General features: G+C 53.8%; 1 protein-coding gene across 2 annotated transcripts in view; it reads right to left on the reverse strand.

Annotated features, from left to right (window-relative positions):
- Nucleotides 1–424: 424 nt before the first annotated feature.
- Mdga1 (MAM domain containing glycosylphosphatidylinositol anchor 1) overlaps nucleotides 425–21,965 on the reverse strand; it is a 55,532-nt gene continuing 33,991 nt past the window's right edge. The window contains exons 3-17 of one of the 2 annotated variants that reach the window (XM_059282262.1): nucleotides 20,638–20,812; nucleotides 18,633–18,829; nucleotides 17,715–17,847; nucleotides 17,238–17,507; nucleotides 14,613–14,942; nucleotides 10,781–11,077; nucleotides 10,099–10,386; nucleotides 8,522–8,673; nucleotides 7,549–7,726; nucleotides 7,317–7,340; nucleotides 6,223–6,375; nucleotides 5,734–5,868; nucleotides 1,401–1,531; nucleotides 1,092–1,200; nucleotides 425–516 (exon numbers count right to left, since the gene is read on the reverse strand). In XM_059282262.1, the coding sequence (XP_059138245.1) occupies nucleotides 425–516; nucleotides 1,092–1,200; nucleotides 1,401–1,531; nucleotides 5,734–5,868; nucleotides 6,223–6,375; nucleotides 7,317–7,340; nucleotides 7,549–7,726; nucleotides 8,522–8,673; nucleotides 10,099–10,386; nucleotides 10,781–11,077; nucleotides 14,613–14,942; nucleotides 17,238–17,507; nucleotides 17,715–17,847; nucleotides 18,633–18,829; nucleotides 20,638–20,812 (2,664 nt within the window). The remainder of the gene's footprint in view (nucleotides 517–1,091; nucleotides 1,201–1,400; nucleotides 1,532–5,733; nucleotides 5,869–6,222; nucleotides 6,376–7,316; nucleotides 7,341–7,548; nucleotides 7,727–8,521; nucleotides 8,674–10,098; nucleotides 10,387–10,780; nucleotides 11,078–14,612; nucleotides 14,943–17,237; nucleotides 17,508–17,714; nucleotides 17,848–18,632; nucleotides 18,830–20,637; nucleotides 20,813–21,965) is intronic. The other variant, XM_059282263.1, reaches the window with a different exon arrangement.

Below are 21,965 nucleotides of genomic sequence, written 5' to 3' on the forward strand. Positions count from 1 at the left end.
TCTGGGCTGGAGTTCGGCCTTGAGTCAGTCAGGGGACAGGGCAAGGTCAGAAACAGTGCAGTGCAGTCCAGATGAGGCCGGCGTCGCACCGAGGTCCTCGGAGGTGTCGGACGCCGTCCAGGTAAGTCCCTTGTCTCCAGAGTAAAGAAGGTGCTGGCAGGTCGGATAGAAACTTGTGCTTTAATAGATCTGTGTGTGTGAGTGTGTGTGTGTGAGTGTGTGTGTGCGTGTGTTGAACAACCATCAGAGCCTGGCCTGGCCTCTGTCCGTGTTCTCCGCTCATCCTTGCAGCCAATGAAGGCCCCCTCCCTGGCGGGCCGGCCCCGCCCCTGGGCACCCCGGCTGGCAGGGGTCAGTCTTTGGTACGATGTGGACACTTTGGTGTGCCGGGGGCGGGGTGGGGTAGGGGGCCACACAGCTCTCATCATCTCTGCAAGGCCAAGAGGAAGATGGCCATGGATCCCCAAAGCTGCAGGCTGGACAGGCTGGGGGCTCCGCTGCCCGGCATCACCACCACTGTGACACAAGACAGAGAGGAAACAGGCCAGGTCTCTGGTTAGCTCCAGCAGGGGCAGGGAGGGGACACAGAGATAGGCCGTGAGAGGCCCCACGACTTCGCTGCTTCTCTTCAGGGGATGAAGGAAGCCTGAAGGCAGGAGTTCACGCAGTTAGCTCACACAGACACACTCATGAGGGTTAACTGGGTGTGCTGCTGTTCATGCTCACTAAGATGGAGCAAAGGACTTGACCTCAGTGGGCCTCAGTTTCTTCACCTACAAAATGGGTCTGATAGTATTTGATATCCCGGGGAGCTGCCAGGAGCATTAAGAGAAGCCTGCCCTTCAGGTTTCTGCCCTGTGCCCGGCACACAGTCGTTGCTCAGACAACTGGAGCCACGGGACATACTATGGACAAGGCGGTAAGCTAGGCAGGGCCAGTGGCCTCCGCCAGTCCTCCATTTTCCTCACAGCCTGACTCAGGGTAGTGCCCAAGTGGGCACTTATGAGCAGTTCTCGTCACCCAGGCATCCTAAACCCCTCCCCAGCAGCCTCCCCCACCCACCATCCCCCAGCCCACTTCAAGTCACATACCTTTGTTGGGATCCATCTGCCTCCGGGGACATTCTCCCTTCTTCAGTGTGACATCATCTATGGCAATATCCCCCAGGTAGCCCGAGCCTCGAACCCCCTCAAAAATAATCTGGGGTGGGGTCAGAGAGCAGGGGGAAGGGTTGGGGAAGTTGGGCCTGGCACCAGAGCCTCCCCACCCCTTCACCTCAGGCTACCTGGAAGCCCCTCACCCCCTGTCTTAACCCCCCAGGAACCTGCACAGGACCTCCCTAAGAGCTTCTGGCCAGGGCAGCCACCTGCCTTAGGAACAGCCTTCACCAAGTGACTCACCTGGAAGGGCCCACTGGGGTTGATGGGCACATGGGCCTGCTGCCACACATTGCCCTTATTGCCACTGAGGGACCAGGCGTGTGTATCTAGCGAGCCTTTGTTCCTGGACCGCACCAGAAGGTTGAGGGAGCCTGTGGCAGGAGAAGGCAAGAGCGTGGTGAAGCTGGCATTGACATCCTGGCCTTCCTGTCTCCCTTAAGCTGGCCTCTCTCTCCCCCCCCCCCACTCACCACTGCCCACAGCACTACCCTGCTTAATGGGGCCTGTTCCTGTCCCCAGACCAGCTTGCAGAGTTCCTTCCTTTTTTCTTTCTTTTCCATGTAATCAATCAATCAGGCCAGGTGCATGGTGGGTACACAGACACACACACACACACACACACACACACACACACACACACACACCGCCATCCCCAGCTAAGAGAGAAACCATCCCAGAACAGGTACATCCCTCACCTCAGTTCAGACAGGATTCTCAGAGCACAAGTGCACACCCACACGGTAAGTGGTTACTGGGGAGCAGAAAGGGGCTTACCATTTTTAATTTATCGTAAAGTTTTTTAAATTATATACAGAGAGATTTATTTGTGTGTGTGTGTGTGTGTGTGTGTGTGTGTGTGTGTGTGTGTGTGTGTAGGCCAGAGGTCAGCATTGGGTATCTTCCTAGCATCTTTTTGGACACTGACCCTGGAGCTCACTGATTGACAGCCCCTGGGATTTGCCTGTCTTGGTCCCCACCTCCCCATCCCCATCGGGTTACAGATGGGCACTGCCACTCAGCTTTTCCATGGGTGCTGGGGATCTGAACTCAGGTCCCCATGCTTGAGCAGCAAAACACTTTACCCGCTGAGCCCTCTCCCCAGCTCCTTATTTGGATGTCTTACGTATTGGGTAAAGCTAGCCTTCCGAGTCATGCTCTCTCTGATACTGATGCTAGGACGAAACTGAAAAACAACCCTGAAACATAGGATGAGCTTATTTAAAGACGTCAATCTGGGGGCTACATGGCTATGGTGAATACAGTCAGGGTAAGATTCAGAGGGCCCTAGCCTACGGGTGCAGCCTCGGGGATCTGGACCCTAGCAGTGCTGAGGGGCTCGGAGAACAGCGGGTTGCAGCTTACTCAAAGTCACACAGATGCTCTAAGTGTCCCCTGGATGTCCCTTTCAGCCCTTCTCCTCCACTCCCAGGGCACAAGAGACCTGGCTCTGCAGGAAAGGGAAATCCATCTTCAGAGGTGCCTGGTGGCTGGCATTTCCATGGAGTTGCCCACAGACAAAGCTGCACCATCTGGGACACCAGATAGACAGACACCTCCCTCCCCCCACTGCGGGGAGAGTCACCAAATGTTACCTGCCTTGGATGAAAGGAGTTGGCTGAGACCAAGGAGAGCCGACGAGACACAAAGTTTAGGGACAGCTGGTGCCCAAAGCTGCCAGGCACAGTGTGTGTGTGTTTTGTGTGTGTGTGTTGGGGGGGGGGCATAGCAGAGCCAGGCCTGGGGGACATGCTCAGGGCTGGCAGGGCCTCATCAGACTGGCATGGGCCCCTAAGAGGGCGGCTACTTGTCCCAGCAGAACAGGAATGGCCACCCTGGCTTCAGCAGGGCTCAGATCTAATATTTTTTAGGGTCCTTATGAGCACTCAACTACAAAACAATTTCGTTTAGCTTGGGCTACGTGGAACCCTGTCTCAAACACAATCTTTTAAAAAGATTTATTCATTTGTAATTTACGTGTATGAGTGTTGGCCTGCATGTATGTATGTGCACCACACGTGTGTCTGATGCCAACAGAGGTCAGAAGAGGGCATCAGATGCCCCCAAACAGGAGTTACAGACCATTTTGAGCCATGGTGGGGGTGTCAGGAATTGAACTCAGTTTTTAACTGCTACGCCATCTCATTAGTGGAATCAGTGAGCTCCAGGTTCAGTGAGAGACCCTTTCTCAAAAATTAAGGTTGGCTGGATGTGGTGGCACAGGCCTTTAATTCCAACACACAGAAGGCAAAGGAAGGTGGATTTCCGAGAGTTTGAGGCCAGCCTGGTCTACACAGTGAGCTCCAGGCCAGGCAGGGCTACCTAAAAAGACTCTGCCTCAAAACAAAACAAAACAAAAAGCAAATAAGATGGAACTTGACAGAGGATGGATGTCTGAGGTTGATCTCCAAACTCCACAGGCAGGTGCACACACACAGACCCGCACACACGCAATCCTCATACACACGCAACCCCTGTCCCCCACAGTCACATACATGCAAAGCAAAAACCACTTTGAGGAACGGGAAGGGCAGCTGTGTCAGGATTGCCCCCGGAGACCTGAGCGAAGGAAGGAGGGCCATTCCGGGCCAGAGACCACTCTGAGCAAAGCCCTCAGGGGCAGGAATGTGCCTGGAGTAGTCAGGCAAGGGATGGGGTGCCAGTGTCAGCTGGCAGCAAACAGGGCCAGAGAGGGGTCAGAGCTGTGTCCGGCACGGGAGACCTGAAGATGGCTACAGGAAGGGTCAGAGGGTCCTGGGCAGAGGAGAAGCATGATCCAGGATGGAGTCTCTCCACAACTGGATAGTCTGTCTGTGGGCGGGATGCGTTTCACCTCTGGAATAACCCACTTCTGACCCATAGGTCTGACGACGAGAGTCCCCCTTAGCTGGCCTCAAAGCTGCCTCCTGATCACTTTACTGCTAGTGTCTGCTCCACTCCTGGGAAGTCCAGAGCAAGGTCTGTGTGTCTGTCCTCTCAGGCTGTCTGTCTCCCTAATCCCCTAGATTTATACCCTCTCTGCTCCCCGGACACCTGGACGCCCAGGGCCACTCTGACAGTGAGCTGACGGTGACCCACCATCTCCATTTGCCGGGGGCTGGGGTGGCTCAGCACTAAGATTGGGGAATCCAGAAGGAACTGACTGCTCTGAAACTCCGTCTTTCTCACCCCAGGGGAAACGTCTCACAGAGTCCAGACCCAGCCACAGTGCTGGTCTGTGCACATGGTTGGGGGTGGGGGCTCCGGGAGTGCAGAATCTCCTCTCCCACCCCATCCTGGCTCATCCATTCGGCATGACCCTCCTCTCTCAATGTGGAAACTTCTCCTGGGTGAAACTTAAAGTCACTCCCTCTGCTGTGCGGGGTGGGGGTGGGGGTGGGGGAGGGGCATACAGGGGCAACGAAGCAGCTTCGGTGGACTGATAAGGAAGAATTGCCAGGATGATGGATGGTCCAGAGGGAGACGGTGAGTATAAAAACAGAGTATAAAACAGTGGGGAGAGAGAGAGACGCCGTGCACTGCCTTCTGTGGTGGTGGCGGGACCAGGAAGAGCGGGAGATATTTACTGCACTCTTATAACTTTAGGTCCCTGTAAAATGCATTAGCTCTGCTGCAGGTTAAAAAACCAACAAAACAAAACTTTTTTTTTTTTTTTTTTTTTTTTGGTTTTTCGAGACAGGGTTTCTCTGTGTAGCTTTGTGCCTTTCCTGGAACTCGCTTTGGAGACCAGGCTGGCCTCGAACTCACGGAGATCTGTCTGCCTCTGCCTCCCGAGTGCTGGGATTAAAGGCGTGTGCCACCACCGCCTGGGCTTTTTTTTTTTTTTTTTTTTTTTTTTTTAAGACAGGGTCTCACTATTTAGTCCTGGCTGGCTTGGAACTGGCTATGTAGACCAGGCCTCAAACAGGGCTGGGATCAAAGGCATGCACAGCCATGCACCCTGCGTAAACAGCACATTAGACAGTCTTCATGTTCCCGGCGGTCTCCCAGGCCCAGCCTCCAGACAGACCTCATGTTCCTTGTCATCTGCTGCCCTGACGCTGTCCTTCCACTACCACAGTGGTCACTAACTCCTACCAGATGCCATTAGCGGTCAGATTTGCCTGTTCCCCTAGACTGAAGGACAGGGACTTGTCTGTCTCCTGCATCAAAGTGACTGACGCTGGCACATGGTAGCGGTGGCTGTGCTGGTGAGCCCAGGGATGAAAAGTGATGCTTCTCCCCATCTCTCTCCCCATCTTATATATTTATATACTCTCATACTTAGGAAGCAGTACTTCCCCTCGCGGCTCAGGAAGACACACCCTTCCAATGCTGTGTTTTAAGATTCTTGAGGAAATGCTTAAGCTCTCTGAATTGTATGGGCCCCGGTACCTGGCAAGCAGTCGATGTACAACCAAAACAGCTAAGTTGCAGTCTCCATCCTCAGCACCACTTGCCCACAATTCCCCCACCCTACTCCCAGGTTAGCCAACTTGAGAAGCTTAGGCCTCCTTGGGAAGTCCTCTGAGCTCTCTGTGGCTCCCTTATCCTCCCCAGGCAGCTTGCACAGTCAATATCATGGTCTCCAACTCACCGATGTGTTTCCCATACATGTGGTAGAAGAAAGAGACGCAGTAGAACTTGGCGCTGGCATTGTACAGGGGACTCACCAACCGGGCTCGGTCCCCCAGCTCCCGGGGCCTGGATGTCTCAATGAACATGTAATAGCCTGCAGTGAAAGTGGGGTGTGTGTGTGTGTGTGCTAGCAACCTCTCCTCAGCCACCCAGCCTCCGTCCCGCTGATTTCCTCCCTGCTTGGTCTTTAGACCTAGCACACGCTGCCAAGCCCATCCCCACTGAGTTCAGAAGTCCCCAGCTCTGCGGACAATTTCTTCCTTTCTGATCTTCAATCAGGCCAGAGTTCTGTTGCCCTCAGACTGGGGATCCTTCAGACAGGGCATGTCTCCCTCAGAGGGTCCCCAAGGATTGCATGTATCTCCCTCCACTCTCAGACTGGGGCTCCACAGGCCTAGACTCTTCCCAGAGGCCATCCTCTATTCCTAACGACAGGCCATGTCCTCACCTTCAGGGGTGCCACTGATATCAGTAGGGGGGCCGGTATTAGGAGAACGCTTGGGATTCTGGGTAAGAGCATTCTGCCGAGTCCAGTCAAAGTTGTCTGTCAGATCCTGGGTGTAACCGCAGATCTTCTCATCCTCGAAGTGACAGGTGTTGTCTGTGTGGAGGGCACAGGAGGTGAGACAAATACCCCCTTTGTCTATCTTTGCCCTCCCCTTAATATCCCTAAGCCAACTTTAAATCATCTAAACAATGGGTCCTGGACTTCTGGGCCAGAGAGATCAGGCAGTGGGGGGAGGACCAAATTTATTCAGGAACAGAACTTCAGCCTTCTGGTTTAAGAGTTCCTTCCAGAATAATGATTCTAGACACATACAATAAAATGCACAGGGATTTCAAAGGAAATCAATTATATTGAAATACAGTTGTCAAAATATTCTTGTAATCTGTTCTATAATAACAGGGCCTCTTTATTATATAATTAAATCACAAGATCTAGTGTTAGGTCTAATAACTACCGTGGTTCTGCAATACTAATGAATGGAAATGACATTTACAGATGTCTGCAACAACTGTAAGGCGACGGGGAAACACTGGGTGTCTGCGGATGACAGAGTAACAGGTGCTGATTATTCTGCTGTGGCTTGTTGTCTACGTTCATCATTAAAGAGCAAATTTCTGTCAGAAGCTGGGAAAATAAAGAAATAACAATGCACCTCTTCAGACTCAGACACCCTTGAGTTCTCTACAGAGGTCCCTTGCAGAAGCCCAGCAGCACAGGTTAGCACCCTTGCTCCCCGTCTTCCCTGAGGTGCTTTTTGTTTAGGGAATTTTACTGCAGAAACAGATGAAACCAGGAAGCCTGACTTTTCCATTACTTTGGCAGACAGTGCCCTCCACCAGCGTGCAGTCTTTGAGCCCCGGAATAAACTCTGATTGCAAAGTGTCTCCAGCCCCATCCTCTGTTACTGGCCCTTCTCCATGGAAACACTGGAAGAAGTTATTCTTCTCTCTGAGTATCTCTAAAGGTCCTTATATCCCATCAGGAGAGCCTCTGTGTCCCTAAAGGGTAGGGGAAGTTAAGGACCGGGGTCTCACCTGATAGGTTGGGCGAGTTGATGGCTGAAAAAAGCAAAAAAAAACCAAGTGAGAACTGAGGTGTATGGCTGTGCAAAGTGTGCCCAGGCTGGGGGTCAGTGGGGAGGGGTCTTCGGAGCCAGGACTGGGGACCAGTGGGGTGCTCCAAGTTCAAGGGCTGTGTAGGAGGGGTATAGGCGATGGGCCCACCCTTCCTGCCACCGCCAGGGCCGCCACCACCACCATCACCTACGCTCTGTGTAGTGGATTATTCGGGACGCCATGTCTCCAGCCCCAAAGGTGGTGTAGGGTGTGAGGCGGATCTCATAGCTGTGGGGCACACGAAGGTCAGTCAGGATGTACTCCAGCAGCTGCCCCTTCTCCACACGCCGCACAGGGATGGCCTTGACCATGGCATTGTGCTGGTTCAACTGTGGATACAGGAGAATTCCCAGATGCTCAGCAGGCCATAGCCTCTCCTGGAGGGGCAGCACAGGCCCTGGAATGCTTCCGGGGAGCAGAAAGAGCAAAGAGCTGGGACATCAGGGTTTCCCCGTCTTTGAGATGGAACAATTTGCTGTTCCAGGCCCCCTCCCAGGATGCCACTGTACTAACAAGGATATATCGCGGTATACCATAGCAACAGGTAAGGGACAATTAGTGTGTCCTGGGCACTATAACATGCTTATGCATCACAACTCACCTAATACTCAAAACAACAATCCTCTAAGATAAAATAGTAACATTATCCCACTTCACAGATAAGCAAATGAGGGTCAAAAGAGCTGTAAGCTTACTAAACTCTTTAGAAGCTGCCCCCGACCCCAGGCCCTGTCCCCAAGGGCCAGTCTTCCCCTCCCACTACTGCCTCTTGGCAGGACCACATAGATTGGACCAGGCAGCATGAGCTCAGGGACCCAGCCTCTGCTCCACAGAGACCCTGCCCTCCCCTGGACACCAGAGTGGATGCTCGTTCTATGAGCCGTACTGGCCTTGCCCTGCACCCAGCCATCTTGTGTCTGGTTCTCAGGCGTACCCAGGGACAGTATGGAGGGCACGGTGTGCTCAGAGGCGCTCAGCTCTGCCTGCTACATCTGGACTCTTCCTCTGCCTCCGAGAAGTTGCCTAGACAGGAGGGGCTGTGTCCCAGAACTCCTCCCTGTCCCTATTTCTAGGACCCGCCACCATGCCACGCCCCCTTGCCCATGCCTCACGCCCTGGCCCACCTGGCGGATGCTGAGTCTGTAGTTGAGCACAGGGTCCACGGCGTCCGGCTCCCTCTGCGTCCACTGTAGCACATAGGAGTAGTTCTTGGACAGCTTGTGGCTGCGGGTGGGGTTGGGGGTGTCGAAGTAAAACTCCGGGCTGTAGGCTTTGGCTGAGAGGGCAGGGAGGGGGGCATGGGGCCGTGGAGGGTGGAGGTGGGGAGAGACACGGAGAGAGGAACCATGGGAAAGGGGGGAGGGTCAGAGGTGGGGGCAACAAAGAGAAAGGGGTGTCGTGAGGAGAGTTGGCGTTGGGAGGAGAGGGGATGGGGAGGATGCAGGTGAGGTGGGGGTGGAGATGGAGGGGGAGGGGCGATTGTAAATCCCAAGAGGGAATGTTGGTGAGCATATCGAGGAAAGGCCAAGGAAGAAACAGAGGGAGGTTGGTAGAGATAAGGGTCAGGCATATAGAGAGGAAAGGAAGAAATGATAGGTGGAGGTCAAAGGTGAGGAGACAGGGAGAACGGGAGAACAGGGGGAGGGAAGGAGGTGGGAAATGTCACCGGGGCCTCTGGCTGGCAAAGTTGAGTGGATGGGGAGAGGCCCGGGAGGTCTGGCCCTGCCATTGGAGGGGACCGAGTCGTGCGAGAGTCGAAGGGGGTAGCCCAGTGCCTCGGAGGGGCTATTGAGGAATCTGGGGGTGCCAGGCAACCGGCACACAGGTCTCCCAGGCTCACGGCCACCAGATCTGGCAGGAAGGTGGCCCTCAAAAAGGAGAGGAGAAATGAGAGACCGCTGGCCACCCAGACAGCCTGGCTATTGCCCTCCGCCCTTTCAGCAACCCCCGCCATGCCTTTCTGTCCCCCGTCCTGGCCCATCAGCAGCCCTGTGGGCTCCTAAGGGAGGCCTGATGGAAAAGAGCGGTTGAGAAGGATGTCGAGCGAGCACCCGACAGCCTGCATCTCTAGGGTGGCAGCTGGCGGGGGGGGGGGGGGGGGGAGGAGGAGGAGGAGGAGGAGGAGGGCTGGGGCACTTGTGCTCTGGCTAGCCCAGCCTCACCCCGACATTCCCCAGCTTTTTAGGGGCATCTTCTACCCCCAAGCTATAAGCAGGGTACCCAGTGGTTGTCCCCATTCACAATCTCTGAGGCCAAGGACCACGGAGGAAGGGCTAGAGTTATGGCTGAGATGGGACTGGGCCCAACTTTTGAGTGTAAGCGGGGTTGGAGGGACAGGAGCACAGGGCTGGATGAGGCTGAAGGGGTCTAAGTCTGGTGTTTGCAGAGACTGGATTTGAAAGGGGCGTGGCTGTAGGAGGCCAGAGAAAGGGACCGGTCACCAGCCAGGAGCCTTAAAGGGGGGGGGGGGCATGATTTTGAGGGGACGGGCCTTCGAGAGGAGGTCAAAGATTGGATCTGGGCTCCACGGGGCGAGGTCTACACCTGGCACGGGCAGGTCTTGGAAGGACGAATGCCTAAGACTGCAGGAACTAGATGGAAAGAGATGCCCAGCCAGGCGTGGCAGGACCCCCAGGGGGCGGAGCCTGGCCCCAGGTGGGCGGGGGCGGGAAGGCGGGGGCGGGGCCGACCGGAAGCTCACCGGAGACCTGGAAGAGGCAGGTGGCTGAGCCCACGTCGTTGGAGACGCTGCACTCGTAGCTGCCGCTGCTGTCACGGGTCAGGGCGTCCAGGCGCAGCTCGGCGTGATCGGTGGCCTCGGCGGCGGCGGCGGGAACGACAGGCGGCGGGGGCAGCAGCTGTCCTTTGAAGCGCCACACGGCCGAGGCGATGCGCTGGGGGCTGCCGCGCAGGAGCGAGCAGCGCAGGAGCACCGGCCGGCCCAGCGCCTGGCGCACGTCCTGGGAACTGGGCTCCACCTCTGGCGGGACTGGGGACCAGGGCTGCGGTCAGTAGGACCGTGGAGGAGGAGGAGGCTTATTTGTCCCCTAGTCCCGTGACCCTGGCCTGGGAGCATCTCAGGACCGATACACACTCGCAACTCATTCATACAACAGCCAGGCTCAGACTGCCTGCGGGCCGTCCCCTTCAGCCATGCTTCCCAGACTGGGCCTCTGGTTGTGCCTCAGTGGGTCCCTCGACCAACACTGTAACCAAAGACCGCACAGCCACGGAGCTTGGAGAACTGTCTCCAGACCTAGTTCAGATCCAAGCCTTGTTATGCAAACTGAGGCGGAGGGGTCGTCAAAGAGTTTTTGGGGTGTGCAAGCAGTAGGTGGAGGGGTGGGGTTGGCCTAGGCTGGGTGTCTGGGGAGGGGACTCACAGTGCACCGTCAGCTGCACCTGAGCCTCCCGGGATCGTACGTTGAAGCCATTGTAGCGAGCCGTCTGGCAGCGGTAGGTGCCGCTCATGTCGCGGCTCACGCGCTCCAGCCGCAGCTTCCCATCCGGAGTCTCTTCCAGGGCCAGCCCTGAGGGCAGCAGGGCGGCCTCCTTGTCCACGCGAGACCACAGCACCGGCGGCCGGGGCTTGCCGCGCACTTCACACTGGAGCTCGGCAGGAGAGCCCTCGCGCACCGTCACCACGGAGCGGCCCTTGGGCACACTGATGGTGGGCGGCACTGGAGGAGGGTGGAGAGGGGTGGACGGAGTTAGGGACCCCTGGTCTCCGCGGCGTGGCTCTGCCTATCCCCCTTATCCAGCCCGTGAGTCCCACGGTCCCTTGGAATGTCCAGAGCACAGTGTGCAGTGGCCTTCCCCAATCATCTCCACTTCAGGCTCTCCCGTTCAGAAAGAGCCTACCCATTCCACTTCCCTAACATTCATACAGGGGTGTCCTGCTTTTTCTTTTTCTTTTCTTTCTTTCTTTTTTTTTCTTGCACGTGCGGGAGGGTGAGAAAGGATCTCTTGTAGGCCACCCTTGTAGCTGGCCTTGAACTTGCTATGTAGCCGAGGCTAGCTTTTAACTCATCCTCCTGCTTCAAACTCTCAAGCACTTTGAACCTCTCCCTTCCCAGCTCTTCTACTTCTAGCCCTTCGAGATTTATTTGGATATGTATTTATGTGTATATGCATGTGTGTGTACACGTGCATGCATTGCCCAAAGATCAAGGGCACCGGATCCGTGGGAACTGCAGTTACAGAGGGTTGTGAGCCACCCTGGATTTCCAACAGGGATGTTGGGAACCAAACTTCCGTCCTTTACAAGAGCAGCAAGTGCCTTTCACCACTGAGCCATCTCTCCAGCTTTTCTTGCCTACAGCATCAGCACACCACGTTAAGTCTATCTCCCGACATCCTGCAGTCCTTCTTTCAAAATAATAAGGACGCTTGGTTTCAGAAGGGCGCGCCACCCAGACTAAAGACTACATTTCCCAGCATGCCTCTGAATAAATACTGACCAATGGGATATTAAAGAAAATAAAGGTCTGCAGGTCATAAGGCAGATCACTGGCTGCAGGTGGAACTGCCATCATGGAGGAGGTGACAAGAAGGACTTGGCACCTGGAGTCCTGAGGACTTTCGGAGACCGCTATCCTAAACCAGCTGACTCACCAGCCGACCTTCGCATGATGAAGCCACAGACATGTAGCCTGTGTGCGGCAGCACTCAGGACGGAGCCAGAGCCTGGGCCGTGTACATGCTCAGCCAGTGGCACTGCGACTGAGTCACACACACACACCCCCACACGCTTAATTCACTGTTAATTAGAGTTCTCTTATTCACAGCTGAACCCACTCCACCCCAACCCACTGCCAAATGAAGGGTTTTGAGAAGACCTCCCTGGGTCTTAACCCACATCAAACATTTCATCATTAAATGTCAAGTATTGAACATTAAATATAATTAAATATGGAGCAATTATTTGTAAATAACTATAGAAACCAGGCGAGGGTCCAGTTATCCAGTTTATATAAATCGTGCCCTGCCAACATTTGTGCATCTATTGGCTTCTGTTCCATGGCTTTCTCTTTGTATTTTGCAGCCGGTTCATTCATTCCCCCTGCACCCCCCTCGGGTTTAAATCATTCCCAGAGGCGTTTACAAGGCTTCTGTGCTCCAGGCATCCGACCTGTGAGGCAAATGCAGAAGCAGCCGAAGGCCTCTTCCTCAGTCAGAAACTTCCTAGCTCTGAAGCCTTCCAGGCCCCCCAGGATGAAGAGACCTCCTTCCCATGCACCCTCAGGTTAAAGCTCTATACTTGGGCTCTGGGGAGAGGGCCCTCAGACTCTGGCCTCCATCATTCCCCAGCCTCAACTCCCATCTGTGCCCTGTCGCGTCCCAGCTGCATGACTCAACTTTGTGAGGAATCCTCTCATCTACCCCGAGACACACCTAGTCTCCTACACTGCGCAACCCTGTGTTCTTTCTTCTTGCTGTACCCCTTCTGGGTTTATGTCCTCACCTGGCAGAGCCCACAGCCCCCTCCAAGACTCACGTGGAACACACCTCCTGGAGAAAGCTGCCTCTGGCTTCCTAGGCAGCCTGGCTTTCCTTCACTAGCGTCTCCTGTACAGACCCCTCTTTTGCCTCCTAGGCAAGAGTTCCAGCATTTTCCCTGCCTTCTCCCTTCTCCTAACAGCCCTAGGTCCCCTGTCCAGACAGCGAGTTCTGAGGAAGGGGCTGGCGGTGCTGGAGTCTGGGTTCTTAGCTTCCCACAGCTTTGCACAAGGTACTCTGCAAAATGATTCGGTGGTCTTGGTGGAGTTCCGATCCACTCTGAGGTCCTACTGAAGGCCGTCTCCTTTTAGAAGCCTCTTCTGGGCTCTCCATTCACTGGGTTTCCCTGTGTGCAGAGGGTCCTCTGAGGCCACTGGGTCTAATTGCCCACCGAGAGAAATTGAGGACAGAGCTTAAGTGCCAAGGGAGGAAATATTCATAACGATTAGAGTTGTCATTGTATTGGCTGGTCACGCGGCTCGCCGGCCAAGTTCAGCTGGCTTCTCAGGGGAAGGTCCTGGAGCCCTCTCCCAAAAACCATCCTCCAGCCTCATGTCCTCCTACAGTGCCCCTGCCTGGGCTCTCACCCCAGCTCCACTGCTTGCTAAGTTTCTCAAACTCAAGTTTCTAAGGCACGCTTCTTCCTCAGTAAAATGAGAAGATAAATTGCTACCCCCAAGCGGCCGGTGAGGTAACTCCATGGTAAAGGCACTTGCTGCCAAACCTGACCACCTGGGTTTGATCTCTGGGACCCACATGGTGGAAAGAGAGAACCAACTCCGGCAAGCTGTCCTCTGGCTTCCACACGTGCACCACAGAACATGTCTACACATGCATAGCCACACAAAACAAATGAGTAAAATAATGAAAAAAAAAAAAAAACAACCAAAACCCTGCCACCCCATAAAATGAGTCACAGAGGTGAATGAAGAAATCATACACTCATAAGAATACACAGTGAATGCTAGATTTCCTATTATCAACTCATAGTATTATAGTAATTATTATAAGAATAAAGACCTGACTCTTCACTATGGCCCGTCATAAGATGCATTCTGTCCCCTCAAAATCCATATATTGTCATCCTAATGCCAGTGTATGAACAAAATGTGACCGTGTTGGAGGCAGGCCTCTGAAGGCTGAAGTCAGTGGGATCTCCCCTAATCCGGTCTAGGACACAGATATGAACAGGGAGAAGATGCCATCAGCCAGCCAGGGAGCCCAACCCTGCTGGCACCTTGACCTCCACGGCTGAGAGGTCCGCAGGGTGGCCTCTCTGAGCTTGTACCATTCCGCTCTCCTAGCTCCTGTCTCTCTTCCACCCTCCAGATGACCAGCGTGCTCTCCCACTGTGGTGATTTTGCATATGCTCGTTCTGTGGTCTCCCTGGCTTTCTTTTGCTTAGCAAAATCTTGCTCCTCCCTCAGATCTCATTCACATTACAGTTTTCAGTGATACGTTTATTCATGAACTGTCTGGAATAAGTTCATCTTCCCATCACGTTCAAGAAACACAGCATCTCCTCTTCCCAGCACTATACCCGAAGGCCTGTCACGGAGCCTGGCTATGACAGGGACCCAACATGTGTGTGTGTGTGTGGCATGAACAAATGGTGTCCTCTTCCCATTAGACATCCACTTGCAAATTGCTCGGTCCCCCACACCTCCCCCCATTTTGGGCCTTCCCAGCGTCCCCCCCAGCTCCCAATGGCCCCACCTGTCTCGGAGGAGATGTTGACCTCAACGCTGAGGTCAGGCACCGGTGATCCCGGGAAAGAAGCCAAGCACAAATAAGTCCCGTAGTCACTGAAGTGCAGGTCGATGAGCTCCAGGCTGCTGGTGACGGCGGGTAGCTCAGGGTCATTGCGGGTCACCAACAGCCGCTTGGACATGCGTGCCGGCTTGCCGTTTTTGAACCACTGGTAGGCCACCTTCTCCTGGGGCACTGCATCCACGTGGCATGAAAGCTTCAGGTCCTGGCCGAGTTGAATGTTCTCGCTCTCTTTGATCACGTCGGGGGTGATCTGGAATGTGGCGTTCTTCAAGGCTGCAAGGAGATGGGGAGCGGAGGAAGGGCTGGGGCTGACCCAAGGATGGGCATCCGTGTCCCACCCCAGCTTCTCCTCTCATATTGGCGACACCCCAGCCCTGTCTGGAAATGGTTGCAATGGCCCAGAGGTGTTTCAGTAGCTCTGAAGAGCTCTCTGCAGAAAAGCGAGATGGGTGCTGACTCCAGGCATTATTAACGAGCACACTCCATCAGTGAGAGGGGCTGGCCCAGGCGTCACACATGGATCTAACCCATCCCACTGTCTCTGGACGGAACTGGGGCTCAGCCGGTCTGACTTGTACCCTCAAAGCCTTCTTGACCACACACTGCTTTGTTTCCATTTGTGTTTTCAACCTTGCGTATACTGGTAAAGAAGGGAAATTTGAGACTTGATAGCTGCTCCATCCAGCATGGATCATAAGGAAACGGAAGAGCAATTCATTGCACTTTTCCTCCCTTTTGTACTGTCTGGTTTTTTTACAAGACTGTGATTTTTTTTTTTTTGATCATAAAAAGCCAACACGATGATCTTGCATGCAATTGCACAACATCACGTGGCTCAGAGAACAAGGGTCCGGATGCTTTTTAAAATGTGGGTCTTGTTTGAAGTCAGTTAAAGTCCCTTAATAAGTGAGGTGCTAACTTGGCAGGGCACTGGTACAGTGACTTGGAGATCAGCACTGGGCTGGACCAGGCAGGCTGCAGAGCCACCCTGAGAGGCAACACCACAGCTACAAATGTCCAGAAAGATCTCACCACCCCAGGGGTTCAAGGTCAAGTGGGATCAGGTGGAGACAGCTCATCTTTGATGGGGAGTGTGCTGTGGAAGAGAAAGCTGGGATCAGAGAGCTCCAGTCTTGTTCATTTAGTTCTCAATCCGAGTCAAATTGAAGAGAATCGGCTTCTTGCTGAGGGGAGACTCGGGAAGAGACTGGTCAGGGAGAGATGAACTCGGAGGCCAGTCTGAGGAGCTCAGTCATGTTTGTCAACACCTGTACTTGACTTTCAAGCCTCAAGGGCTGGGAATAAGCCTGGGTCTTTTTCTTCTTTTACTTGTTTGTTCTTTAAAAAAAATTATTGCTCCAAGTGTATACACAGTGCCCATGGAGGCCAGAAGAAGGTCTTCTCCCTTGGAACTGCAATTACAGGTGTGTGCAAGCCACAGTGTGGGTGCTTGGAACTGAACTCAGGTCCTCTGTAAGGAGGCTGAGCCATCCTTCCAGTCCATGTTTTTGTTTTTTGAGACTGGGTCTCAGGCAGCCCAGGCTAGCCTTGGACTTCCTATGTAGCCAAGGATGACCTTGACTCCTAATCTTTCTGCTTCCACCTCTCAAGTGCTGGGATGTCAGGCCTGCGCCATCATGACCTGAAAGTTTGGGTCTTAAGAAGAAGAAAAAAAAAAAAAACCCTAACATTGCATAATCAAAGAAGAGGAGGAGGAGAGGAAGAGGAAGAGGAGGAGGAGGAGGAGGAAGAGGAGGAGGAGGAGAAGGAGGAAGAGGAGGAAGAGGAGGAGGAGGAGGAAGAGGAGGAGGAGGAGGGGGAGGAGGAGGAAGAAGAAGAAGAAGAAGAAGAAGAAGAAGAAGAAGAAGAAGAAGAAGAAGAAAACTCCAGATTATAACAAGCAGCTAACGAAAGCAACCAAGGCTGAGAGTGAGTGAGGAACGCATCTGTGCTTCTTTAGATCTTGTCTAAGTTTGATATTGTTTTACATTTAATAGATTATCTTCAGATTCACTGACACTCTATGCTACTAAAGATTTCCACATAGACAGAGCACCTTTAATCCCAGCACTTGGAAGGCAGAAGCAGGTGGATCTCTGTGAGTTGGAGGACAGCCTGGTCTACATGGTGAATCTCAGGCCAGCCAGAGCCACATAGTGAGACACTGTCCCCCCCCCCAAAAAAAAAATTAATGCATGTATAACTACAGAAATGTGTGTTATTGTCACTTAAATTTGGCCAATCTGCAGCCAGAAAGCCAGGAGGTTTCCCTTGAAGCGTACAGCACCCACTTTTTTTTTTTTTCAGCCTCTGTTTACCAATCTAAATGAAACATCATCAGTATCAGCCCTTCTCGTAAATTACAAACCGCAGTTTTTCTGCCCCTGATGGTAGGCTGCTGAATTGCAGGGAAATCAGAGTGCCTAGACCCTGGCTCCCTGACACACCTCATCCTCTGTTAGCAAACAGATGGTTCCCTCTCCCAGTTCACCCGCAGTCCCTGAAGGACAGAGACCCCGTTCACCGCACAGCTTCCCACCAACCCCTCCCCCGGGTCACATCACGTACATCGCACCAGCAGGTTGACCGTCTTCTTGGCTGGGTTGCCTACATTGTTGGTGGCTGTACAGTTGTAGTAGCCAGAGTCCCGGGCCTGCACCGAAGGGATGCTGAGGGTCCCACCCTGAGCCAGAGCACCCAGGGGCAGTGGGCCGGGTCCGTGGGACCAGTGCAGCTGGGGCAGGGGGTCGCCGCCCGTCAGAAGACATCGCACTGTCACGTTCTCCCCGGGGTTCACCACCAGAGTTTCGTTCACAGACAGCTTCAAGGCTGGCGGTGCTGAGGGGACAAGGAGGTTGGGTCTCAGGAGACTTCCAGGGCTAAATGAGAGGGAGATGAGGGGACAGAGAAACCTGGGTAGGGGGAGAGGCCAGGGACACTCTGGCAGGGATGAGAGAAACCCAGGCATGGATGTTGGAGAGGAAGATCTGGGCAGTAGGGTGGGGAGCGGGTCCAAGTAGGTGGCGGGCGGGGCTGCGCCAGTACCTGTGGTGTTGGTGAGCCGGAAGGTGATGGCCTTATCGGGGATGCCACACACGTTACGCACGGACACCTGGCAGGTGTAGCTGGCATAGTCTTGGGGCCGCAGGTTCTTCAGCTTCAAGACTTTCGTTTCCCCCTGGGTGGCAGTGGATCACTGGAGTAAGAACTTGCTTGGGTCTCATGGGGTCCCCCACATTCATTCATTCACACTGCAGTCCACAGGCAATTCCTACTCTAGTTCTTACCGCCTCAAGCCCTACCCGTACCTCTTCCCCTAGGAAGCCGCTATGCCCCTGGCAGTGCTTCCACGGGCCTCTCTGGGGCAGAGGCAGCCCTGGTGCACACTGTCCAGGATTAGGCCTCCGTGTTGTTTCCTTCTGGGGAAGAGGAGGCGTGAGCAGGGAATACCGTTGTGGCTTGTAACCCACACAGCACGGGACCAGCCCACAGGCCACATAAGGCCTTGGCTGACAGTCACTTTGGAAAGCCCTCCCTGGCAGAATGACTTTGTCTCCATCCCTTGGAACCGCTTGCGGGGAGGTATGGAGTCCTTTCCACCCCAACTCCTGTAGCATCCGCTCATGGGTCCCCATCTCAGCCACAGCAGCAGGCACAGATGGTCTGCTTGTCCTTTGGATTTTTTTTTTTTTTCCTATCCACCCATGCTCTGGGAGAATATGTTGCCTTTGGGGACTCCCCTGTCTGGGACTCCCTCTGACCTCTGACCTCTCTGCTCTCTGACCTTTCACCCCAGGCTGTGTGAACTCTAGAACAGGTGTCTCCCACCAAGGCACTGAATTGTTGAGATCAGGCCAGTCTCCAGGAGTCTGGGCCGCCAGGCTTCAGCCCCTTTTTGGGGTACCCTCGTGGGGTACCCTCGTGGGGTACGAGAGTGTGAGGAGCCAGCTTGCCCATGCTCACCTGGGTGTAGAGAGGCTCGTAGATGTCAACCCCATTGTCCTGGCTGTGGGAGAGGGTGTCGGAACCCCTTTTCCAGATGAAGCGGGCGGGTGGGTTGGAGCTGACGGTGCAGCGTAGGAACACCGTCTTCTCCTGGTAGAAGTTGCCTCGGACGTCGCTCACTGTCTGGTGTACCGTCAGCACGGGCTCATCCAAGTCTGCAAGGACAGCAGCCCTAAGTCAAGATGAGGCGCCCCCAGAGCAGGGGGCTCAGGCGCCTTGCGGCCCTTGGGGAGAGCAGAGCCACTCTCAAAAGACAGGGGAAGCTGATGCCTGCCTTCGCTTCCGCAAGCTTGACCACGCTGTTGGAGGCAGGGGACTGGATCTAATGGCTTCCAGGGCTCCCTAGCAGCTGTCCTTCTTTCCCAGGGACCTGAGTGGGGCCTCTAGCTCTACACCTCTCACAGGATGGAACAGGCAGCCATACACTGGAGACAAACTGAAAGCTAAGCTCAGCTCCCTCATTGGCTGTGAGTTTATAGAGTGACTGCCTAAGTTCCTTTTCTTTCTGGGCCTCAGTTTCCTCACTGACGAATCAGAACAGATGGGCAGCATTCAGCTCCAGTTAAACGATATGGAGATTTTTTTCCCCTGTGGTTGCTTTTTTGAGTTTTGTTTTGTTTTAGTTTTTGTTTTGGTTTTGGTTTTGAGACAGGGTCTCACCTATCCCAGGCTGGCCTGGAACTCACCATGGAGCTGAGGCTGACCTTGAACTTGTGATACTCCTGCCTCCACTGCCCACGCTTGGGTCTTACAGGCGTACACCACCACATCAATTTATGCAGTGTGGGACATCACACCCAGGGCCTTTGGCATGCTCAGCAAGCACTCTACCCACTGGGCCACATCTCAACCTGAAATTTCTTTTTAACGCAATGCCTGGAACCCCTCATGGGTGGTGATTGTCTCTGGGGCGTTACTGTCTGGAAAGGAGTGTAAGGGAATTGCCTACATTTTGACAGTGGAACATGATGTTTTCATCTAGATAATTCATGACTAAGAACTGCAAAATCAAGTGACAGGAAAAAAAGAAACGAATCTACTAGCGTTTTGAGCGAGTTTGGTATTTTGTGCCAGGCTGTATTTACGGCCATTGTAGGGTGCATATGGTCTCTGGACCACAGGCTGGACCGGCGCTAGCCTAGCTCCTTCAAAGCACACTGCGCCTTGAAACCAGTGATGCTTACTCATGTGCGGATGGAAACAGTTATTGACTGGTGCCTTAAGAGCATCCTTGATGTCAGGCCACATTCCCTGTCACGCACGTAAGGACTTCTGCAAGTTGAAGTTGAGCCCAGGGATCAGCAGGGTTTCTTTGTTTGTTTCTGGTCTTTCGAGACAGGGTTTCTCTGTGGAGCCCTGGCTGTCCTGGAACTTGTTTTGTAGACCAGGCTGGCCTCGAACTCACAGGGATCCTGCCTGCCTCATGGCTCAGTGGGTAAAAGCACCTGCCACCGGTCCCCAAGATCCAGGAGGTAGGGGAGAACACGCTCCTGCAAGCTGCCCTGAGACCCTCTGCCACACACACACACACACACACACACACACACACACACACAACATAAGTAAATACAATCCTAAACTGTCCTCAGAGAGTCTAGTGTCTAGCCAGGGCTGTGACTGGGGGTCCACAGTTGCACAGGGTGGTGGAGAGGAAAAGCCCAGAACTCTAATTGTGTTCTCAATTCACATAGGAAGCTGTCCTGCTCTGGTACCTTGCTTTTCCTCTTCCATGGAAGAAATATAATCCAGCATGCCCTGTCCACTTTAAAGGGCGCCATCAAGGTCCGTGGAAGGAGAGTGACATGGGAATGAGAAAAAGGTTTAGGGAGATACAGCGGTCCATTCCCAAAGAGAAGCCTCTTCGGTCCTCCACTTCTCCATCCTACCCTTTCCCCACCCCTGAGGGATCGGGAGCTGTCCCCTGTAGGGGTACGGACTGTCAGGGTACAGGGCCTCGACTCACACTGCACATCCACGCGGATGGACTTGATGGCCGGCACTCCCACCCCGTTCTCTGCCTTGCAGTAGTAGCGGCCGCCCTGCGTGCGGGCGATGCGCTCGATCCGCAGCGTCTCGTTGAACACGGACGTCTCCTGGAACTTGTCAGATGCGCTGCCAGCAGTCTTGGTCCACCGCACCTGGGTGGGCGAGTCACCGCATTGAGGTTAGTGTAGAGGGCTGAGGGCCCTGCACGGGCGTCCCCTGCCTGCCCCATGCTTTCCAAGGCACAGGAGAGAGTGAACCCAGGCCTGACCCAAACAAGTGGCAGGAAGGCACAGATGAGACCCCTCAGGACAGAGGTCAAGATCAGGGGGAGGAGGCTCTAAGTCAGGAGCCTGCCCAACTAAGTTGCCTAGAGTTAACCGAGGGTTGGGTAAGTGTATACTTAGCGCTGGGAAGCCTGTTAACTGAATAAGTGATGTGTGTTAACCCACCTCTTAGCTTAGTGACCTCATAGGTTACTCAAACCTCAATCTCACACTCTTGGATTTGAAAGAGCTGTACCGGAAGCCAATCTCCAAAGATGGGCTTCACGCTCTTCTGTAGGCCCTGCCCACTGTTCTAGGGAGGGTCTGTGTGGCCCATAGACTTCAGCAGGAGAGAGTCTATGAAAACTGATTTCCACCATGGCCTCGATCTGCTCTTCAGCCCTAAGCAGTCCTGTGGAGAGGAGCCCAGGAGAAGCCATCAGCCACCCTCTTCCCTCTGCAGAGAGTTCTCCAGCCTCAGTCATGCGCTGATGACTGGCACCCAACCACACAGCCTTGTGAGAGACCCTGCGTCGGAATCAGTCGCTGCTGGATTCCTGCCGCTGGCACCGGGAGACAGGAAGGGTTCCAGGCTCCGAGCCCCTGAGTTTTGAAGTGTTTGCCAGTCAACAATAACTAATATAGCATAATGCCTACTTTGCAAGTTATGAGGCTTAGGAAGGGAAGCACTTAAATGCAGTGCCTCAGATACATTAGTCACTCAACAATTTCTATTATTAATAGTGCTCTTGGTTAATCGTTGATGCTCTATGGCTTTATCTCAGTTTGTCTATGTGGATCTTAGCATACTATTCAAAACTTGGATTTTGGTTTGGGTAGGTTTTTTTTGTTTTGTTTTGTTTGTCTCGTTTATTTCTGTGTACAATGTGCATGCCTCCTTTGGAGGCCAGAAGAGGATTGTTGGACCCACTGGAACTGGAGTTAGAGATTTTTTTTTTCTTATCTCAGGTTGGGTTCAAATGCTATGTAACTGACAGATAACTTTGAACTCCTGATTCTTCTGCCTCCGCCTCCACAGTGG

The sequence above is a fragment of the Peromyscus eremicus genome, chromosome 16_21 (genome assembly GCF_949786415.1).
Source record: "Peromyscus eremicus chromosome 16_21, PerEre_H2_v1, whole genome shotgun sequence".
Classification (NCBI taxonomy): Eukaryota; Metazoa; Chordata; class Mammalia; order Rodentia; family Cricetidae; genus Peromyscus; species Peromyscus eremicus.